Consider the following 15,139-nt stretch of genomic DNA (forward strand, 5'->3'; position numbering starts at 1 on the left):
CCAGTTTTGGTTTTCAGAGTGTTAACGGGTTCAGAAACAGCCTCTGTTCCTCACTCTGGAGACCTTTTGAAGTGACCTGTCTGTGGATCCAGGGACGTAGATGTGTTGACTCCCACTTGGGGAGATTTGACCGATGCTCTTAAGGCACACACAGACACACACAAACTCACACACTCAAAGACAGACTCATACACAGACGCACACAAACTCACAGACTCAGACAGCCTCATACACTGACACACATAAACTCACACTCTCAGACTCATACACAGACACACAAACTCACACAAATTCACACACAATTTCATACACAGACTCATACACAGACATGGAAGGCAGAAGAGTATAAGGTCAGATAAACTGTTCCTCCTCAGGGTGACAGCAGTCAATACCAGAACCTCTACATGAACACTGACATCATTAGGACAGAGTGCTCTACTGTGCTATATCATCATTTGATTTATTAGGTTCATCAATAAACTTCATGTAAGAAGAAATAAATTAATATGATGCAGTCTGCTTGATGAGTCTCATGCTCATAATTGTGTTTCCATATTGTACGAGCGATTAAACTTAGACCCAGACACAAAATCCAGAACAGTTTATCTGATGGTTAATGCCAAACGCACACAACAATTGTTAGACACGTTCTCTCTCTCCGACAACACACTCTTAATGGAGGCGTCCTCTCAGAAATATAATGCTTTGCTTGCGTGTGCTCCCCCCAACTGGACCTCCTGCTAACGCCAACCTAGCTGATGCCTAATTACTATTGTGAACATATTCATCATATTAGCAGATGTCCACCTCACACCACATGCCTACATGAAAATTAAATATTAATATTTTTATCATTCAATTTGACTCTTTAAAAGCAATCTATTGTTAAAGGCATTATACAAATACATTTTCATTTAATTGAAGAGTGTTGGAAGAGAGAGAGAAAGCTAAAAGAAAAATAATTGAGTCATGCTGTGTGATGCCATGCTGTGTGATGTCATTCAGTATGGTGCCATGCTGTGTGATGCCACCTTTACACCCACATTCTGGCCTGTTTTCACAGAGCTGTTTTCTCAAGTTTACTAATGACATTTAAAGCTTTGTTGCTGTTTTACGAAATTTTCAAACGGACATTTTTCCGTCTAGTCCATACTTTCCCTGATCATTAATCTCTATGCAAGCATCATGCAAGCATCATGAACCTCTTAATCAGGGGAGTATACCGCTCAATACAGTCAGAGACTGGGACTCATTGACATACTCAACATGAATCTACTAAAGGACTGAACATCAGGTCATACTCTAAAGAGCAATTTATTTCAAAAACATCACCTGGGTCCACTTTATAGGACATACATTCATACTTTGTCTTACATTGAGTTAAAAAGTAACTCTCACACACAGAATGTACAGTAACACAGAACACACCATGAGACTCCAGAACCTCCTTCACATTCTCATAGATGAGGGGTCAGCTTCGTGTTCCATCACAGTCCACAGTTTATCATGTGCCTGACATATGCTATTAGGGAAAGAAAGTGATAAGACAGATACAAAGACACACGGAAAGCTAAATCTTAGGTTTTTTAAAGGTTTGAACTCTGTGGGCATTATTCATGTCTGAGAATGCATTAGAATCTGCTCACTTAATCTGCTATCTGGAACCTTTGTGAAATCAACAATATATTATTATTATTATTATTATTATTATTAATTATAATAATAATAACTTTTTATGTTATACTGATCATGCCTATGGTTTTACAGTACAACGTCACTCTAAAATGTATTTGCAGGTATCAGTTACAGTCACAGTAAGAATGTTTGGAAAGTAAAATTAGATACGGGAGTTTTTCCCCTTCGCTGAGCAAAGAGCGAGATCCTCCAGAAACGCATATGGCTCCTGTCTAGTTTATTTCCAGTGGATCGCCGCATTCTATCCTGCAACGAACACATATTTATATTGGTCATTAATACCTCACGCTCGTGTTACTCACGGCCAGCGGAAAGAAAACGCGTGCACGCTGAAATACAAGGGTGAATACTGAGAATGGCACGTTAGGACATTGAGGTCAACGAAACAGAGCTAGGTGTACAGCGCAGAGTCAAAGTGTTTAAGTGTATCTACATGTTGCGCAAGTCAAACCAGGAATGCGCAAAACGCAACTGGACAGAGAGACGCAGAGAGACAGTGTTAGTAGTGGGCACTTCAACATTTGGCTTTCCGGATGGGTTAACACTGTAGAATTTTGAGTGCAAATTGAGAATAACAAATAATCGACTGCACTATTCGCCCTGCCAGTGTAAGGCCGTTCAAGCGAATGAAACCGTTTTAGAAAGCGGTCACGTAAGGCTGTGCCCTATTTTTGCAGAATCTGCTAGTCGGATTAGCTCTGGCTGGTCTGAAATCTCTGAAGTACATTTTGACATGATCACCTGGACAACCCGGTGTGAAGCTACGTGATGGCTCGTACAGAATCGGTGGAAAACAGCACAACAGTTCCCACGTCTTATTATTTACAAACAATGACAAGCCCAGTTAACAGTTAAGACATTATCAACCTCTACATGTTTAAGACGTCACTTGAAAACAACACCACATTGCACATATTTTTTAACCAGAACTCGTGCTATTCTCTGGTGGCTAATGGATTCCGTTTGGGCTGAAATGTGTTAGTCTGTCCAAACTGATTTCAGCGGCACTCGGCTCGAAGTCGCACGCGGAGTCCGTAGCGATGTCGTGGTTTTGGGAGAACTGGGAAATTCGGTCGAAGGTGTCCTCATCCGTGCAGTCGACTACGTTTGGGATCATGTTCACACATGCGTTTGCTATTTCCTTATGGAAGAGTGTGTCTTGGTTATAGGACACGAACTCGTTGCTAATATTGACAGTTTCCACGGGTGTACTCGAGCAAAACTGTCTACAGCCTAGCAGACTCGCAAATGCCTTCCTGAACTCCGCGTTAAACGCGTAGATTATGGGGTTGAGCGAGGAGTTAGTCCAGCCGAACCAAACAAAGACGTCAAAAGTGGTCTCGCTGACGCACGGCAGACCCGCGCCGTGGTCACTGGCCGGTCTCTCACAAAACGGGACCATACAGTTTAGGATAAAGAACGGGAACCAGCAGCACACGAACACACCCATGATCACGGATAGGGTCTTTAGAACTTTGGTCTCACGGTTGATGGACGTTTTCAAGGTGCTGTGGTGTTGGCACTCGAGCCTTTTGGTCCTGCAACTTTGAGCATGCTCCGCTGCGCGCTCCAGCGATGCTATTCTCCTGATTTGTATTTGAGCAATACGGTAGATGCGCGTGTAAGTCACAATCATTATTGCCACGGGAATGTAGAAACTTATGAGCGAGGAAGAAATTGCATACTCTCGATTTAAGCTGGAGTCGCAGTTTTCCCCGGGCAGTTCTTGGGCGTCAGTGAGGTTAGACCGTGCGCTCTCCACGCTGGCTTTGTGCCAGTTCAGTTGAATTGGGATGAACGAGATCAGGACTGACAGGGTCCATGTCACGCTTATCATAACGAAGGCCACGCGCTGGGTCATCTTGCGCTCATAGCGGAAAGGACTCGAGATGGCCCAGTAGCGGTCTACGCTGATAACGCAGAGGTTGAGTATGGATGCTGTGGAACACATTATGTCAAAAGTCACCCAGATGTTGCAGAAAGCACCAAAGGGCCAGTAGCCCGCCACTTCTGTCGCCGCCTTCCAGGGCATAACCAGCAGCGCCACGAACAGGTCCGACAGCGCCAGCGAGATGATGAACGTGTTAGTGACTTTGGTGCGCAAGTGGCGGAAGCGGAGCACCGCGGCGCACACCAAAATGTTCCCAAACAGTGTCCAGAGGATCAGCACGGTGAGTAAGCAGCCCATTAGCGCCCGAAACACTAACTCTCTGCGGCTATTCCTCGTGTCCCCTGGTTCGGTCCTGTTCCACATCGTCACTGCGGAGGGAACTGGAACGGTATTAATGGAGACCGCAGAGGAGAGGCAGTGGGCTGGAGTCGCCATATGCCCCGTCAAGTAAGCGTATGTGGTACTGCATACCATCCGTGTTGGGAATTGATGGAGAAGACTCCATGCGCAGGCACCTCTACTGAATATGTGGGAACGGTTGCCATTTGGAAAACGATCCGAAGTGAACATTTAAATCCAACACGTGTTGTTTTGAATTATCCCATCTTTAGTTCCATTGCCTTTGATGAGAAGTCGAAATTTATTTATTTTTAAATCGGATAATTCTGTGACTTACTGGTGATGTCACCTCGCCTGTCGCCTGACCTCTCTGGCTAAAATGAAGCAGCGATGCTGAAACTGTTCTTTGCTATTTTCAGCTTGCGAGTAGTTTCAGAGAGGAGGGGTTTTCCGAGCGCCCTCCTGGAGAAAGACAAATATAGAGAATGGATTTAAACCATGGAATGTTTTATGTCCTAATAATAATTTAAATGGTATATCCTTGGTATAACATGCAATGGTTTTTGTTGTTGTTGTTGTTTTTTTGGGGTTTTTTTGTCATTTGATGCTGTAATGTGATTTAGTCAAAGTCAAATTTATTTATTTATTTTTTTACAACAGATGTTGTTACAAAGCAGCTTTGCAAATGTAGTCCATTTACTACTGGCGTTTAAAATGAATTTAAAATTAATATTTGACGCATGTCCGTGGTTGCAGGGTTGCGAAGCCTATGCGTGAAAATTACGTAAACCTATGGAAGCTGATGACACCATACACCTTTTTCGCACGTTATTTTTATTGTTTATTTATATTTTCATGAGTGTGTCGTCAGATCATAAAAATATTTCTACAATCGAGAGTTTAGTATTGTCTGAAAAGGAACCTCACCGTCCACTTGCCAAAAATATCGAGCAAATGGTTGAGCCTTTACACCATCACTAACAACTCAATTTAAAATGTCAATCACTTTAAAATGTCATCGACTTTTGTGCATAACGTAAAACCCAAAAAGCAATACTAATACCAATATGGGCCAAATACGGTGCGTTTACGAAACGGACGGGTCGGTTATGGCAATTTTCCGCTTTTCTGTTTTGTAAACTGGCCCAGCTGTTCAACACGTTCAGCTTGTGGCTGTGTTCGGGCACCAGGATTCACACAAAGTCATCGCCGGCATACCACGGGGTCACGTTGGTCATAACTGGGCCATCATTGGCTTGCTAGCTCGAAAAGGAACAGAGACTAGATTATCATGTAGCTTTCTTCACTTTCCCCAGTTTTTGATTACTCACAGAGAACATTCAGGACGTCGATTTCAGAAAGAATGAAAAGTATTTGTCGCCCTCTCGTGGTCACGTTTTTAGATAACGGTTTAAAGAAAATTGTGTGCAATCGGAAAGGGAACACAATTTGTAAAATTATGTTTGTTTGTTTTTTAATTAGTGGTCTAATAGGCTAGACACTAGCATAGACAGAAGAAGAACACACACACACGAAGACAACAACAGTCGTGAGGTTTTAATAAGATTTTATTCTGAAGAAGTAAATGTCTCAAGCCTACTCAAGAATTGCAGAGACAATGTTAACAGTTGCAGATCACTGACAGAGTGCATAGCGTCAGGACATGTGACCCTAGTGTTGTAGTATGCAGAAGACCCATCTATTTGCAGAATATTTAAAGGACAACTGACCCTGCTCCGATATTGACTGACTAAATTAGTATTTATTGTAGGGTATTGTTTATGTTGTTTAACGAACTCTAGCACTTATTGTTTATTGCACTTATCATTGTTTAAGATAGACCTTATGTATTTTGTACTTCTAGGTATCAGCATTCATCCCTGTATTCTACAGTATTCTAGTTCATTGGTATGTTTGATTCTAACCTACTGTACTGTACTGTACTAGGATAAAAGCACTTTTGTAAGTCGCTCTGGATAAGAGTGCCTGCTAAATGCTGTAAATGTAAATGTAATGTAAATGTATCTCGGGACATGGGCCCTTAGTGCTGTAGTGTTCCTAGTGCTGTAGTGTCTCGGGCCATGTGCACCTAACACTGTAGTGTCTCAGGACATGTGTACCTAACACTGTACTGTCTCGGGACATGTGCACCTAACACTGTAGAGTCTCGGGCCATGTGCACCTAACACTGTAGTGTCTCAGGACATGTGCACCTAACACTGTACTATCTCGGGACATATATACCTAACACTGTAGTGTCTCAGGACACATTCACCTAACGCTGTCACACTGTTTTCCTACCAAAAACCATCACATCACCTGCATCACTGTCTTGTGATTAATATTATACATTTTCCTTGGCCAGCTGCTCATGATTATCTAAAAATAACCATTTATCCAATTTATTTTTATTTTTATTGTAACATTGTCATAAGAAACATCTAGTAACTCCTCAATGTGCAGATATCCCATGTTTAATTTAAAATTAAATGGTATACCTAAATACATTATCCCCAAAGATACAAACCACTGGAAGAGAGAACTCAGTTTTTGGAGAAAATATCTTCTTGAGAAGTGATTCTATTATGTTACTAACAGCTATGTTACAGTGCATAATGCAGAAAGAAAATAATGGATTACACAAGAGTGTGTGCTTTGTTCTGTTGGCTGAGGAGGCTCTGTGAATGGCCTGAGGAGGTTCTGTGATTGGCTGAGGAGGCTCTGTGATTGGGCTGAGGAGGCTCTGTGATTGGCCTGAGGAGGTTCTGTGATTGGCTTAGGAGGCTCTGTGATTGGCCTGAGGAGGTTCTGTGATTGGCTGAGGAGGCTCTGTGATTGGGCTGAGCAGGCTACGTAATTCTTAGCTCAGTGTGGCAGCAATGAACAAGGTCCAGAGGAAATCAGTAAAATCGGAACAACACAGCATTGCACTGAAACGCACACCTCATACACACATAAAGAAACACTAACAAACAGATGCCTGACAAACTGAAGTAATGAAATGTGTAGAAAAATATCCTCTAACAAAGGTCTCTTCTATATATGTGTGTTTGAATAAAACTGTTCCACCATATCATGCCATGACTTTCTAGTGTTCATGCATACACACAAAAAAGCATGCATGTGTGACTCATTCTTTGTGATAGTGTATAATACTCCCAACACATCTATAATAGGGCAGCCATTTCTTTCAGCTGAGCCTAAAGGTAATTTTAGAAGCAAACAAGGGCTAGAGAAAAGCAAGAACAGCTACAGGTAGTGTTCCTCCACAGCACCGGATGGATAAAGTGTCAAACAGGTGCTTGTCTACAGAGCTAATCATAAAAGTGTTCCTACATGCATCACATTTCAAATAAGCCAATATGGGCTGCAAGAAACTCATAAACTGAGATAATATGGCATCAGCTAAGCTGAAAGGAACTAGATAAAGATTTCATAAGACATTCAAATGCATGAAAGAGAACTGTCCATCATGGGTTCATATACATGAGCGAGAACTGTCCATCACGTTTTTGTAAATGTATTAGGAAAGAGCAGTTGCTACAGGTGAAGTAGGGCATATGTGAAGTGAATCCAGCTTCAGTTCTCTGAAGGGGAAGAGCACACAGAAGCACATTCAGAAATGTGTTATGCACACACATCCATTGGAGCCAGTATTGATACATGTCTGTTTGATTCAGTGTGTTCATATATCTCCATTTGATCTGTGGTGTTCAGGCACGTCTGTTCAATCCGGAGAGTTCACATATGACTTTTTGATCCACACATGCTCATTTGTTTGATCCATGTTCTGGGGGGGGGGGGGGGGGGGGGGTTCCTCGAACATGACATTAGGAACAAATTACATTTTTAAAGACATCCATCTTCTCTTAAAGCCAAATAGGTCACACACAAGGCCTATACTAAACCTTGGATGAAGGTCAAACTAAGTGTGGTTTAAAAAAACCCTAGTCTAGCACACCAGGCATTGTGAGTCAATCATTAAATGGGAATTAAGCTTTTTGTTCCTTGTTAAGCAAAACTATAGTGATTATGAGTGACTTTCCCTCGAACATGACCTTAGAAAGAATAATGACCCTTTTTTTGAATAATTACAAGGTGGTCTGAAGAGTATGTCCAGGAAACCCAATAACACCTTATTAGAAGGAGCAAAGCGCCATTTAGAGCAGAGTGTAGAACTGCACACATAGTTTTAGACTGACAGGAATTCAAGTCTTTAGAATCGCTGGCTATGAGACACACAAGAGAACACAATCCATCACAGTACTTACAATTCAAATACAGAATACACAAAAAACAGTGTCTTTCCTTTTTGCTACAGGAACTGTAATTTCAATGAAGAAACTGAAGTTTCAAATGAACAGTTTCATATTAAATATGAAAAAGTCTCTGTTTTTAATCCTACGGGCAAAATGATCAGTTTCTGTGGGTAGAGAGTGCTAAGCCTTGATACCACCCACCCCACACCTGCAGTTCTGGTTATAGGAGGTGCAACAGGTGAGAAGCAAGTAAGATGCTGTGATTTAGAAACTATGACAAAAAAAAATACTTTCAAATGTTTCATTAATGAATACACTATGCAAACACAAACGGAGTAATCCTGTTAATATCTTTAGGGAAATTGATGTCTCACATATTTCAAGTAGAGATTATTACATTATAGGCAGCATATAATAATATGACCAGGATGATTGATCATATTATTGGTTTCCAGTGTGTTGTACTCATTGCATTGAGTCGATGCCGAAGTGCTCCTTCTCAGTGGCCTTACACTGAGCCGGTGCATGTCCTGCTGGCCATGTCTTATCCCTTCATATATATATTTTTACTTATGAAAAAGAGTAAAATGCATGGATATAGCAGTTGCTACATTTAGCACCAATGAAAAACACCTGATGCCAACCCACAAACTGAGAGAAGACTTTTGTAAAGAGAAGTAAAGACATCCAAAAACACCTGTGGATGTGCAGAGGGGAGCTGTGCTGAGGAGGCTCAGGGGAGCAGGGTTTGGCCTCTAAGGGACGTCTGTGAATCAGCAGCGCCTGAAGAGATTCTGTTCCTGGAGCTCGACAGCACTGTATGGGAGGTTTGGATCTCCAGTCACAGGACAATTCCCTCTGTCCATTTAAAGTAGGAAGAAGGAAAATCCAGTTCTGAAAACTCATACTGCAGCTTTTTCAGTCTGCCTCCTTTACATTTCTGTGTGGTCTCACACACACGAACACACACACACACACACACACACACACACACACACACTCAGATCTTGTGAAAAACTTCAAAGAGAGCAGCCACAGAGTGCATGCGGTAGCAAAGGCTCATGGGAAGGGCGAAGTTTAGCACCGTACTCCAGGTGGAAAATCCATACACCGCCTCCTCAAGACCGTTATCAAACTGGGGCCGACAACCAAAGGCAGGGAGGACCCAGAGCTGCACCACACACAGACACACACACACACACACACACACACACACAAACAGACATGTCAAAAACATGCAAACTCACAAACATGTCAAAGACATACAAACTACAGACACCTCAAAGACACACAAATTCACACAGACATGTCAAATACACACAAATCACAAATACATCAAAGACACACATAAAACCACAGACACTTTAAAGATACACAAACACACAAGCCACAAATTGACATGTCAAAGACACACAAAGACATAAACCACAAACAGAATGGTTTCAAATGGAGCCTAAATTTGGAAGACAGCACAGAAGAAAAAGTGAACTTTCCAAAACAGCTCCCAAAATTATGCAGATACTGTCAACAATTCACAGACTCACCGAAATGTTGCACATGAACAGGAAGATGGCAATATTTTTCAGGACCTGTCTCTTCCAGCTGGGTGTGTCTTGAGTTCTGTGTCGGAGAGAAAGTGGCATGTTTCTTTGGTTGCTGCTGCATGCATGCCTGTTAGTCTGGCTCTTCTCCATCACCCTGCAGTCTGGCATCTCATACGCATGGTTAACAATACCATCATATGGAGGAGCAATGGGCACTGTCACTGAGAAGATCTCACCAGGGGCAGGACTGTGGGTGGGAGTGTGGGAGGGGCTGTGGGCAGAGCATTCATCAGGTTCTCGGCGTCTGCGATACAGAGACTCAACGATAAACAGGTTCTGCACGCACTTTTCCAACACCAACAGCAGAGCATAGGCCAGATTGCTCCAACGGTAGGTGGGGGAGGGCTGAGCCCAGCACACCGCCACGACACTACACCAACAGAGGAGCCACGCCCCCACAGAGGAGGCCAGCAGCAGCTTGGCGTCCAGAGTGCGGGCCGGGTTGGCCGCCGTGTCCATGGGCCAGTTCTCTACACGGTAGATCAGCAGTCCTGCAGCACCTGCCACACTCATACATGCCAGGATCACAATGCCAAAGGTGTAGAACATGGAGATGGCTGAGGCACGAGCCTCTGCCGTCTCCTCCACATGGATGATGTAGATGACTAGCACGGTGATGGAGCTGGCCAGGGCAAGAAGACCCAGCATGGGCCCAAGCAACAGGCACGAGCCCCCCACCGACCCATGCTTCTCAGGGCTCTGGTGCTCCAGAGTGCGGCCAATGTTCTTCCACATGACAAAGAGGAGGGCAGAGACGAAGATGTGGTACTCGATGTTGAAGGGACAGAGGTAGTAGAGACTGCTGCTAAACATGGAGCAGGCACTGGACGTGCAGTTACAGGCAGGCTGCTCAGGATCTGAGAGAGAGAGAGAGAGAAAGAGAGAGAGAGAGAGAAGAAGAGAGGGAGAGCAAGACAGAGGGAGTGAGAGGTAAGAGAGAGAGTTAGTAAACAGCAACTGGTTCAGTCACACTGCTGGTTAGACACATGAGTTCAGAGCTCTCTGGAGAATCAGTTACTGAAACATCAAAAGCAACAAAAAGATCTGCGTGAAGAGATTGGGGTGAACAAGTAGGCAGAAAGGTGCTGCCCCAGGCTAAGTATTGGGTGGGTAGGGGGTTGTGTACTGTCTTTGGCTCTGGGAGTAGGAAGGTATGAGCATGAAATCTGAAAATGTGGAGAAAACTCTCCACAGCGTGGACCACTAGAGCAAAAGCATACAGAGGACTATTGTGCACTCCTCTCACTGACAAGCATTGGCACACATTTCCTCTCACACACACACACACACACACTCACACACACACACACACTCACTGTGTCATGCACACACTCGCTGTGTCATGCACACACTCGCTGTGTCATGCACACACTCACTGTCTCATGCACACACTCACTGTGTCATGCACACACTCACTGTGTCATGCACACACTCACTGTGTCATGCACACACTCACTGTGTCATGCACACACTCACTGTCTCATGCACACACTCACTGTGTCATGCACACACTCACTGTCTCATGCACACACTCACTGTGTCATGCACACACTCACTGTGTCATGCACACACTCACTGTGTCATGCACACACTCACTGTGTCATGCACACACTAGGTGTGTCATTATATCTTGCTGTGTCTTGTGCAAGCATAGCTTACCCACAGTAAAGTTGAAGTATCCGAGGGCAGCAAGGCGTTTCTTGTGGTCGTTGAGGGCGTGTTCTGCCTCAGTCATCACTGCATTACTCCACAGCAGCAAGTTAGTAAACACAGCGTGGATCACCCCGAACCTACAGAACATACATCACAGAAGGCACACCAATGACACATTCGAGACCTGTAAAACACCACTACCCAAATTCTCAGTATACATTACAAGACTAAGGGTTAAATATAAGACTAAGATGAAATGCAAGATGAAATGTAGAATTGTAACTAATTTAAATAACATTTGGAAGTGAAGGATAGTAAATGACTGGTCATAGCTAAGCGTTTAGCTATGAGGAGTCTCGTTCCTATAAAACAAAAAGTGTGCTTGCTTTACCTTTCAAACGTTTCATATCGCTTGATAACATCTTTAATGTGAAACCAGAGGAAATGCACCTGCAAATGAAGCAGAGAAAGAATTTGGTAAAAACTGGCAACAAAGTGGCAAACTGAACTGAATTCAGATTACAAACATACAATCATTCACCACCATCTTCATAACCGTGCACGTTCAGTGTAAAACGGATCTAGGCACTAAAAAGACGCTCATAAAGCCGCTTTGGTCCTGGCGTGGAGTTCATGTGATCCCGTTGATCTGCGCGTAGCTCGCGTACGGTGACAGTACACCGTTGTCCAAGCTCCGCGGAGCGCGTCAAACAAAACGTTCATTTTTTCCCAGCGGACCACCGTTTATGATCGGATCAGATCAAACTGGATTACTTTTTTTTTTTTAACTGATTGTAAAAATACAAAGATGTATTCGTAAAGGCGATGGCCTGATTAATTGTATGCAGCAAACATTTTTAGTTTAGTTTTTGTTTGTTCACAGAGCACTCCTCTAATGGGCACTGTGTAAGAAATAATAAATTGGATTTATTTTTTTGTGTGTGTGTACAACAATTTTTACATATATAAGCACATATTTCCGATCTAAAATACTTTATGCTAACGACACTGGTGTATTTGAAGCCCTATTTTAACATTGTAATTTAAATTAAAATAATATATTTGAGTAAAAACGACCTTTTAGCAATTTAGAATCAAAATATTTACACCCTGTCGTGTGAAGGAGACACAACCTTACCTGTGATATGGTGTGAAGAGCGTGCACAGCGGGATAGACACCGAGCATGGGAGATACGCACGCCTGATATCCCACGAAATTTCCGATACGGAAAGCGTCCATGATGAGGGACAGCATCGCGAGCATGGTTAAGCCCCCTGCTCGAGAAAAAAGCAGGTGCAGCAAACGGTGCGATGTTCATTTATTTTTAATAAGTCTGGAAGAGTTGTCGGAGTTACATAAAACTTTCACGACCCACTAGCCATCTAAAACTCATTCTGTATATTAGGCCCACTGCGGTAAGCTAAATGCAGGACTTGAGAGTGACCCTACCTCTGATCCAGCTGGTGGCCGTATTGGCGTCCCTCTCGGGCGGCAGACTGCGCCGCTGTTCCCTCCGAACGATGTAGCAGAGCATCCACAACAGCTGCACAAGCATCAGGGCGGTGAGGAAAGCGAGCAGGATCTCCTCAGTCACGGAGGGCCTCTGATACGACAACGCGAGCATCAGCGACACGCCGATGAGGAGCAGGTTAATTCCATACTGGGCGCTCAGAACCTCTCCGTTCTTCTGTGGGTATTTTTTACCCAGGCTACCTTTGAGCGTGCTCAGTATTTTCTTCTCTCTGTCCGAGGAGGAAGAAGAGGACGAAGAGCTGGCACAGTACTTATTCAAGAACTTAACGTCAAGCATGTTGTGCTCTACCATGGTTCCCGCGATACCTCCAACTCAAAACCTTGACGAGCCGCTGATCCCGACCGCAACAGGTGCAGAGTTAATAACTGGATGCAACAATTTAAGTAGTATAGAGGCTTATCAGAGGTCCCGGAGTACCGTTCCGTCTCTGGTCTGAATTGTGATTTTAGTGCTTAGAAAACATTTACAGTCGCTTCTAAAAATATACGTTGCATTCTATCTTCAGAATACCTTTCGCGCCGCAAGAGACACATCGACTTCTGAGCATTTTAGCCTCTGTTAAAAATCTCCTGCGTGAACCATTGGCTCCAACTAGACTGATTTAAGAAAGCGGCTCCTATATATCTCTGAGAGTCACCCAGATTACGGGCCATAGATAGGATTTCAGTCCTCTACTGCTCCGATTCACACTGCTTAAGATGACAAAGAGGTTTTTGCGCTGATGATGCCAACTACTCATTCAATATCCACTGTCTTGACCGAAAAAAACACACTTGATGCAACTTTGCTTGAGTAGCTACCGACTTTGCAGTAAAATGTACGACCCAGAACCAGAACGTCGAACTAATCAGATCCTCCAACTGCAAAAAACCCTTTAATAATATGTCCCTTTCTAGCGCAAAAACGGCTGATATAGTTTTTGATGGTAAGCGTGCTACTGTGCACTCTTCACCTCTGTGCGTCTCTGGGCTGGTGTCATGGCAATGAACTGAGACTTTGAGGTGGTTCGATGCGTAAAGGGGGCGAGGAATCGAGTTTCAATGGTCAATGGTCAATTCTACAATGGTCCTTTATATAGTTTCCTTTGACACGCAACAGTGACACGACATCTAATAAGGTACATTTTGACTGTACATTGCATTTAAAGTGTAAAATATAAATGTCTTATCACTGATCAATTTAATATTATTTCTTATTAGGTAGCACTAGACCGATGTGCACAAAGGAGCAGAAAAGTCCGAAAAACATAATTTAAAAACTATTAACAAAATTAACAAAAAAATTAACAAAAAGTCACTTGTAATGATGGCTAAAATAGTAACGTGTGAGAATTCAGCAGAATATTAAGGATTTGAAATTTCGAGGAAATCCAAATCAAACGTGCGCAAAATTATAGAGAGAACAGTAATTAAGTGAAACGGATACAGGTAAGACTTTAACAAAGAAGCCCATTATTTCAGAGCGTTCGACCCACGGGGCGCGAGCCCTCCACGGTGGCACGCACACAATTCACTGATTTATGTGCAAATCTGGCATAAAATCTACACAGACCGCCAATTAGTAACATGTTGGATACAGCTAATGGAAACGCTGTGGGAAAAGCGCGTGGTCATTGCGCCGCCCAATTACCGAAGGCTCACAAATCATAAATTGCGTGCTACCTGATTAATAAAACATAATCCTCAACCTGGGAATTTCATGAAGACATTTCGTTTATATGACACGGTTATATCTACTGTTAACACCACTCTCCACATCAATACACAATGTCCTTGTTCTCATCACGGCCCACCACAAGACAGTGATCACAAAAGCAGTGATCGTCTACCACGAGCCCACAGGGAAGGGCATTTTATGGTAATGCGATCAGTCTGACCGTCCTCGTGATAGTTAGTGATCGCCTTCTAAGCGGGATAACAGTAGCGCAACCCACAATCAGGTGTGAACCGGGATTCACACATGCGAAGAAAACGATGTCCGTTTGTTCTTTTAAGGTTGGTTGAGCTGCAATTGCTGTTAGAGCTTGGAAGCGAAACTAAGGGAATGTTTTTGTGGGTGAAAACTGTTGAGCAACACATTTTTAAGTTAACGGTTCACACTAAACAAACAACAACAAAAACAGCCAACTTAGCGAATGTCGTGTCGGAACACATGATCACACAC

At 43.3% G+C, this 15,139-nt stretch overlaps 2 protein-coding genes across 2 annotated transcripts; both read right to left on the reverse strand.

The window, feature by feature from the left end:
- Positions 1-2,644: 2,644 nt before the first annotated feature.
- Positions 2,645-3,949, reverse strand: drd5a (dopamine receptor D5a). Its single transcript, XM_027017329.2, has one exon. It carries the CDS (start codon positions 3,947-3,949, stop codon positions 2,645-2,647), a length of 1,305 nt encoding a protein of 434 aa, XP_026873130.2.
- A 5,235-nt stretch (positions 3,950-9,184) lies between these two features.
- otop1 (otopetrin 1) lies at positions 9,185-13,273 on the reverse strand. Its single transcript, XM_027017334.2, has 6 exons — positions 12,892-13,273; positions 12,580-12,716; positions 11,833-11,891; positions 11,448-11,578; positions 9,729-10,645; positions 9,185-9,355 (listed from the first exon to the last, which is right to left on the reverse strand). The coding sequence occupies exons 1-6, from the start codon at positions 13,265-13,267 to the stop codon at positions 9,185-9,187; spliced, it is 1,791 nt and encodes a 596-aa protein (XP_026873135.1). The 5' UTR covers positions 13,268-13,273.
- Between the last annotated feature and the right edge of the window lie 1,866 nt (positions 13,274-15,139).

This window comes from Electrophorus electricus, chromosome 1 (genome assembly GCF_013358815.1).
Source record: "Electrophorus electricus isolate fEleEle1 chromosome 1, fEleEle1.pri, whole genome shotgun sequence".
Taxonomy (NCBI): domain Eukaryota; kingdom Metazoa; phylum Chordata; class Actinopteri; order Gymnotiformes; family Gymnotidae; genus Electrophorus; species Electrophorus electricus.

Bases quoted from the DNA above. Each gene is read 5' to 3' on its own strand.
- drd5a (XM_027017329.2), bottom strand. From the start codon at position 3,949: ATGTGGAACAGGACCGAACCAGGGGACACGAGGAATAGCCGCAGAGAG.
- otop1 (XM_027017334.2), bottom strand. From the start codon at position 13,267: ATGGTAGAGCACAACATGCTTGACGTTAAGTTCTTGAATAAGTACTGT. The intron at 12,717-12,891 runs GTAGGGTCACTC...TTTCTCGAGCAG, and splicing joins GGCCACCAGCTGGATCAGAG to GGGGCTTAACCATGCTCGCG. The intron at 10,646-11,447 runs GTAAGCTATGCT...TCTCTCTCTCAG, and splicing joins ATACTTCAACTTTACTGTGG to ATCCTGAGCAGCCTGCCTGT.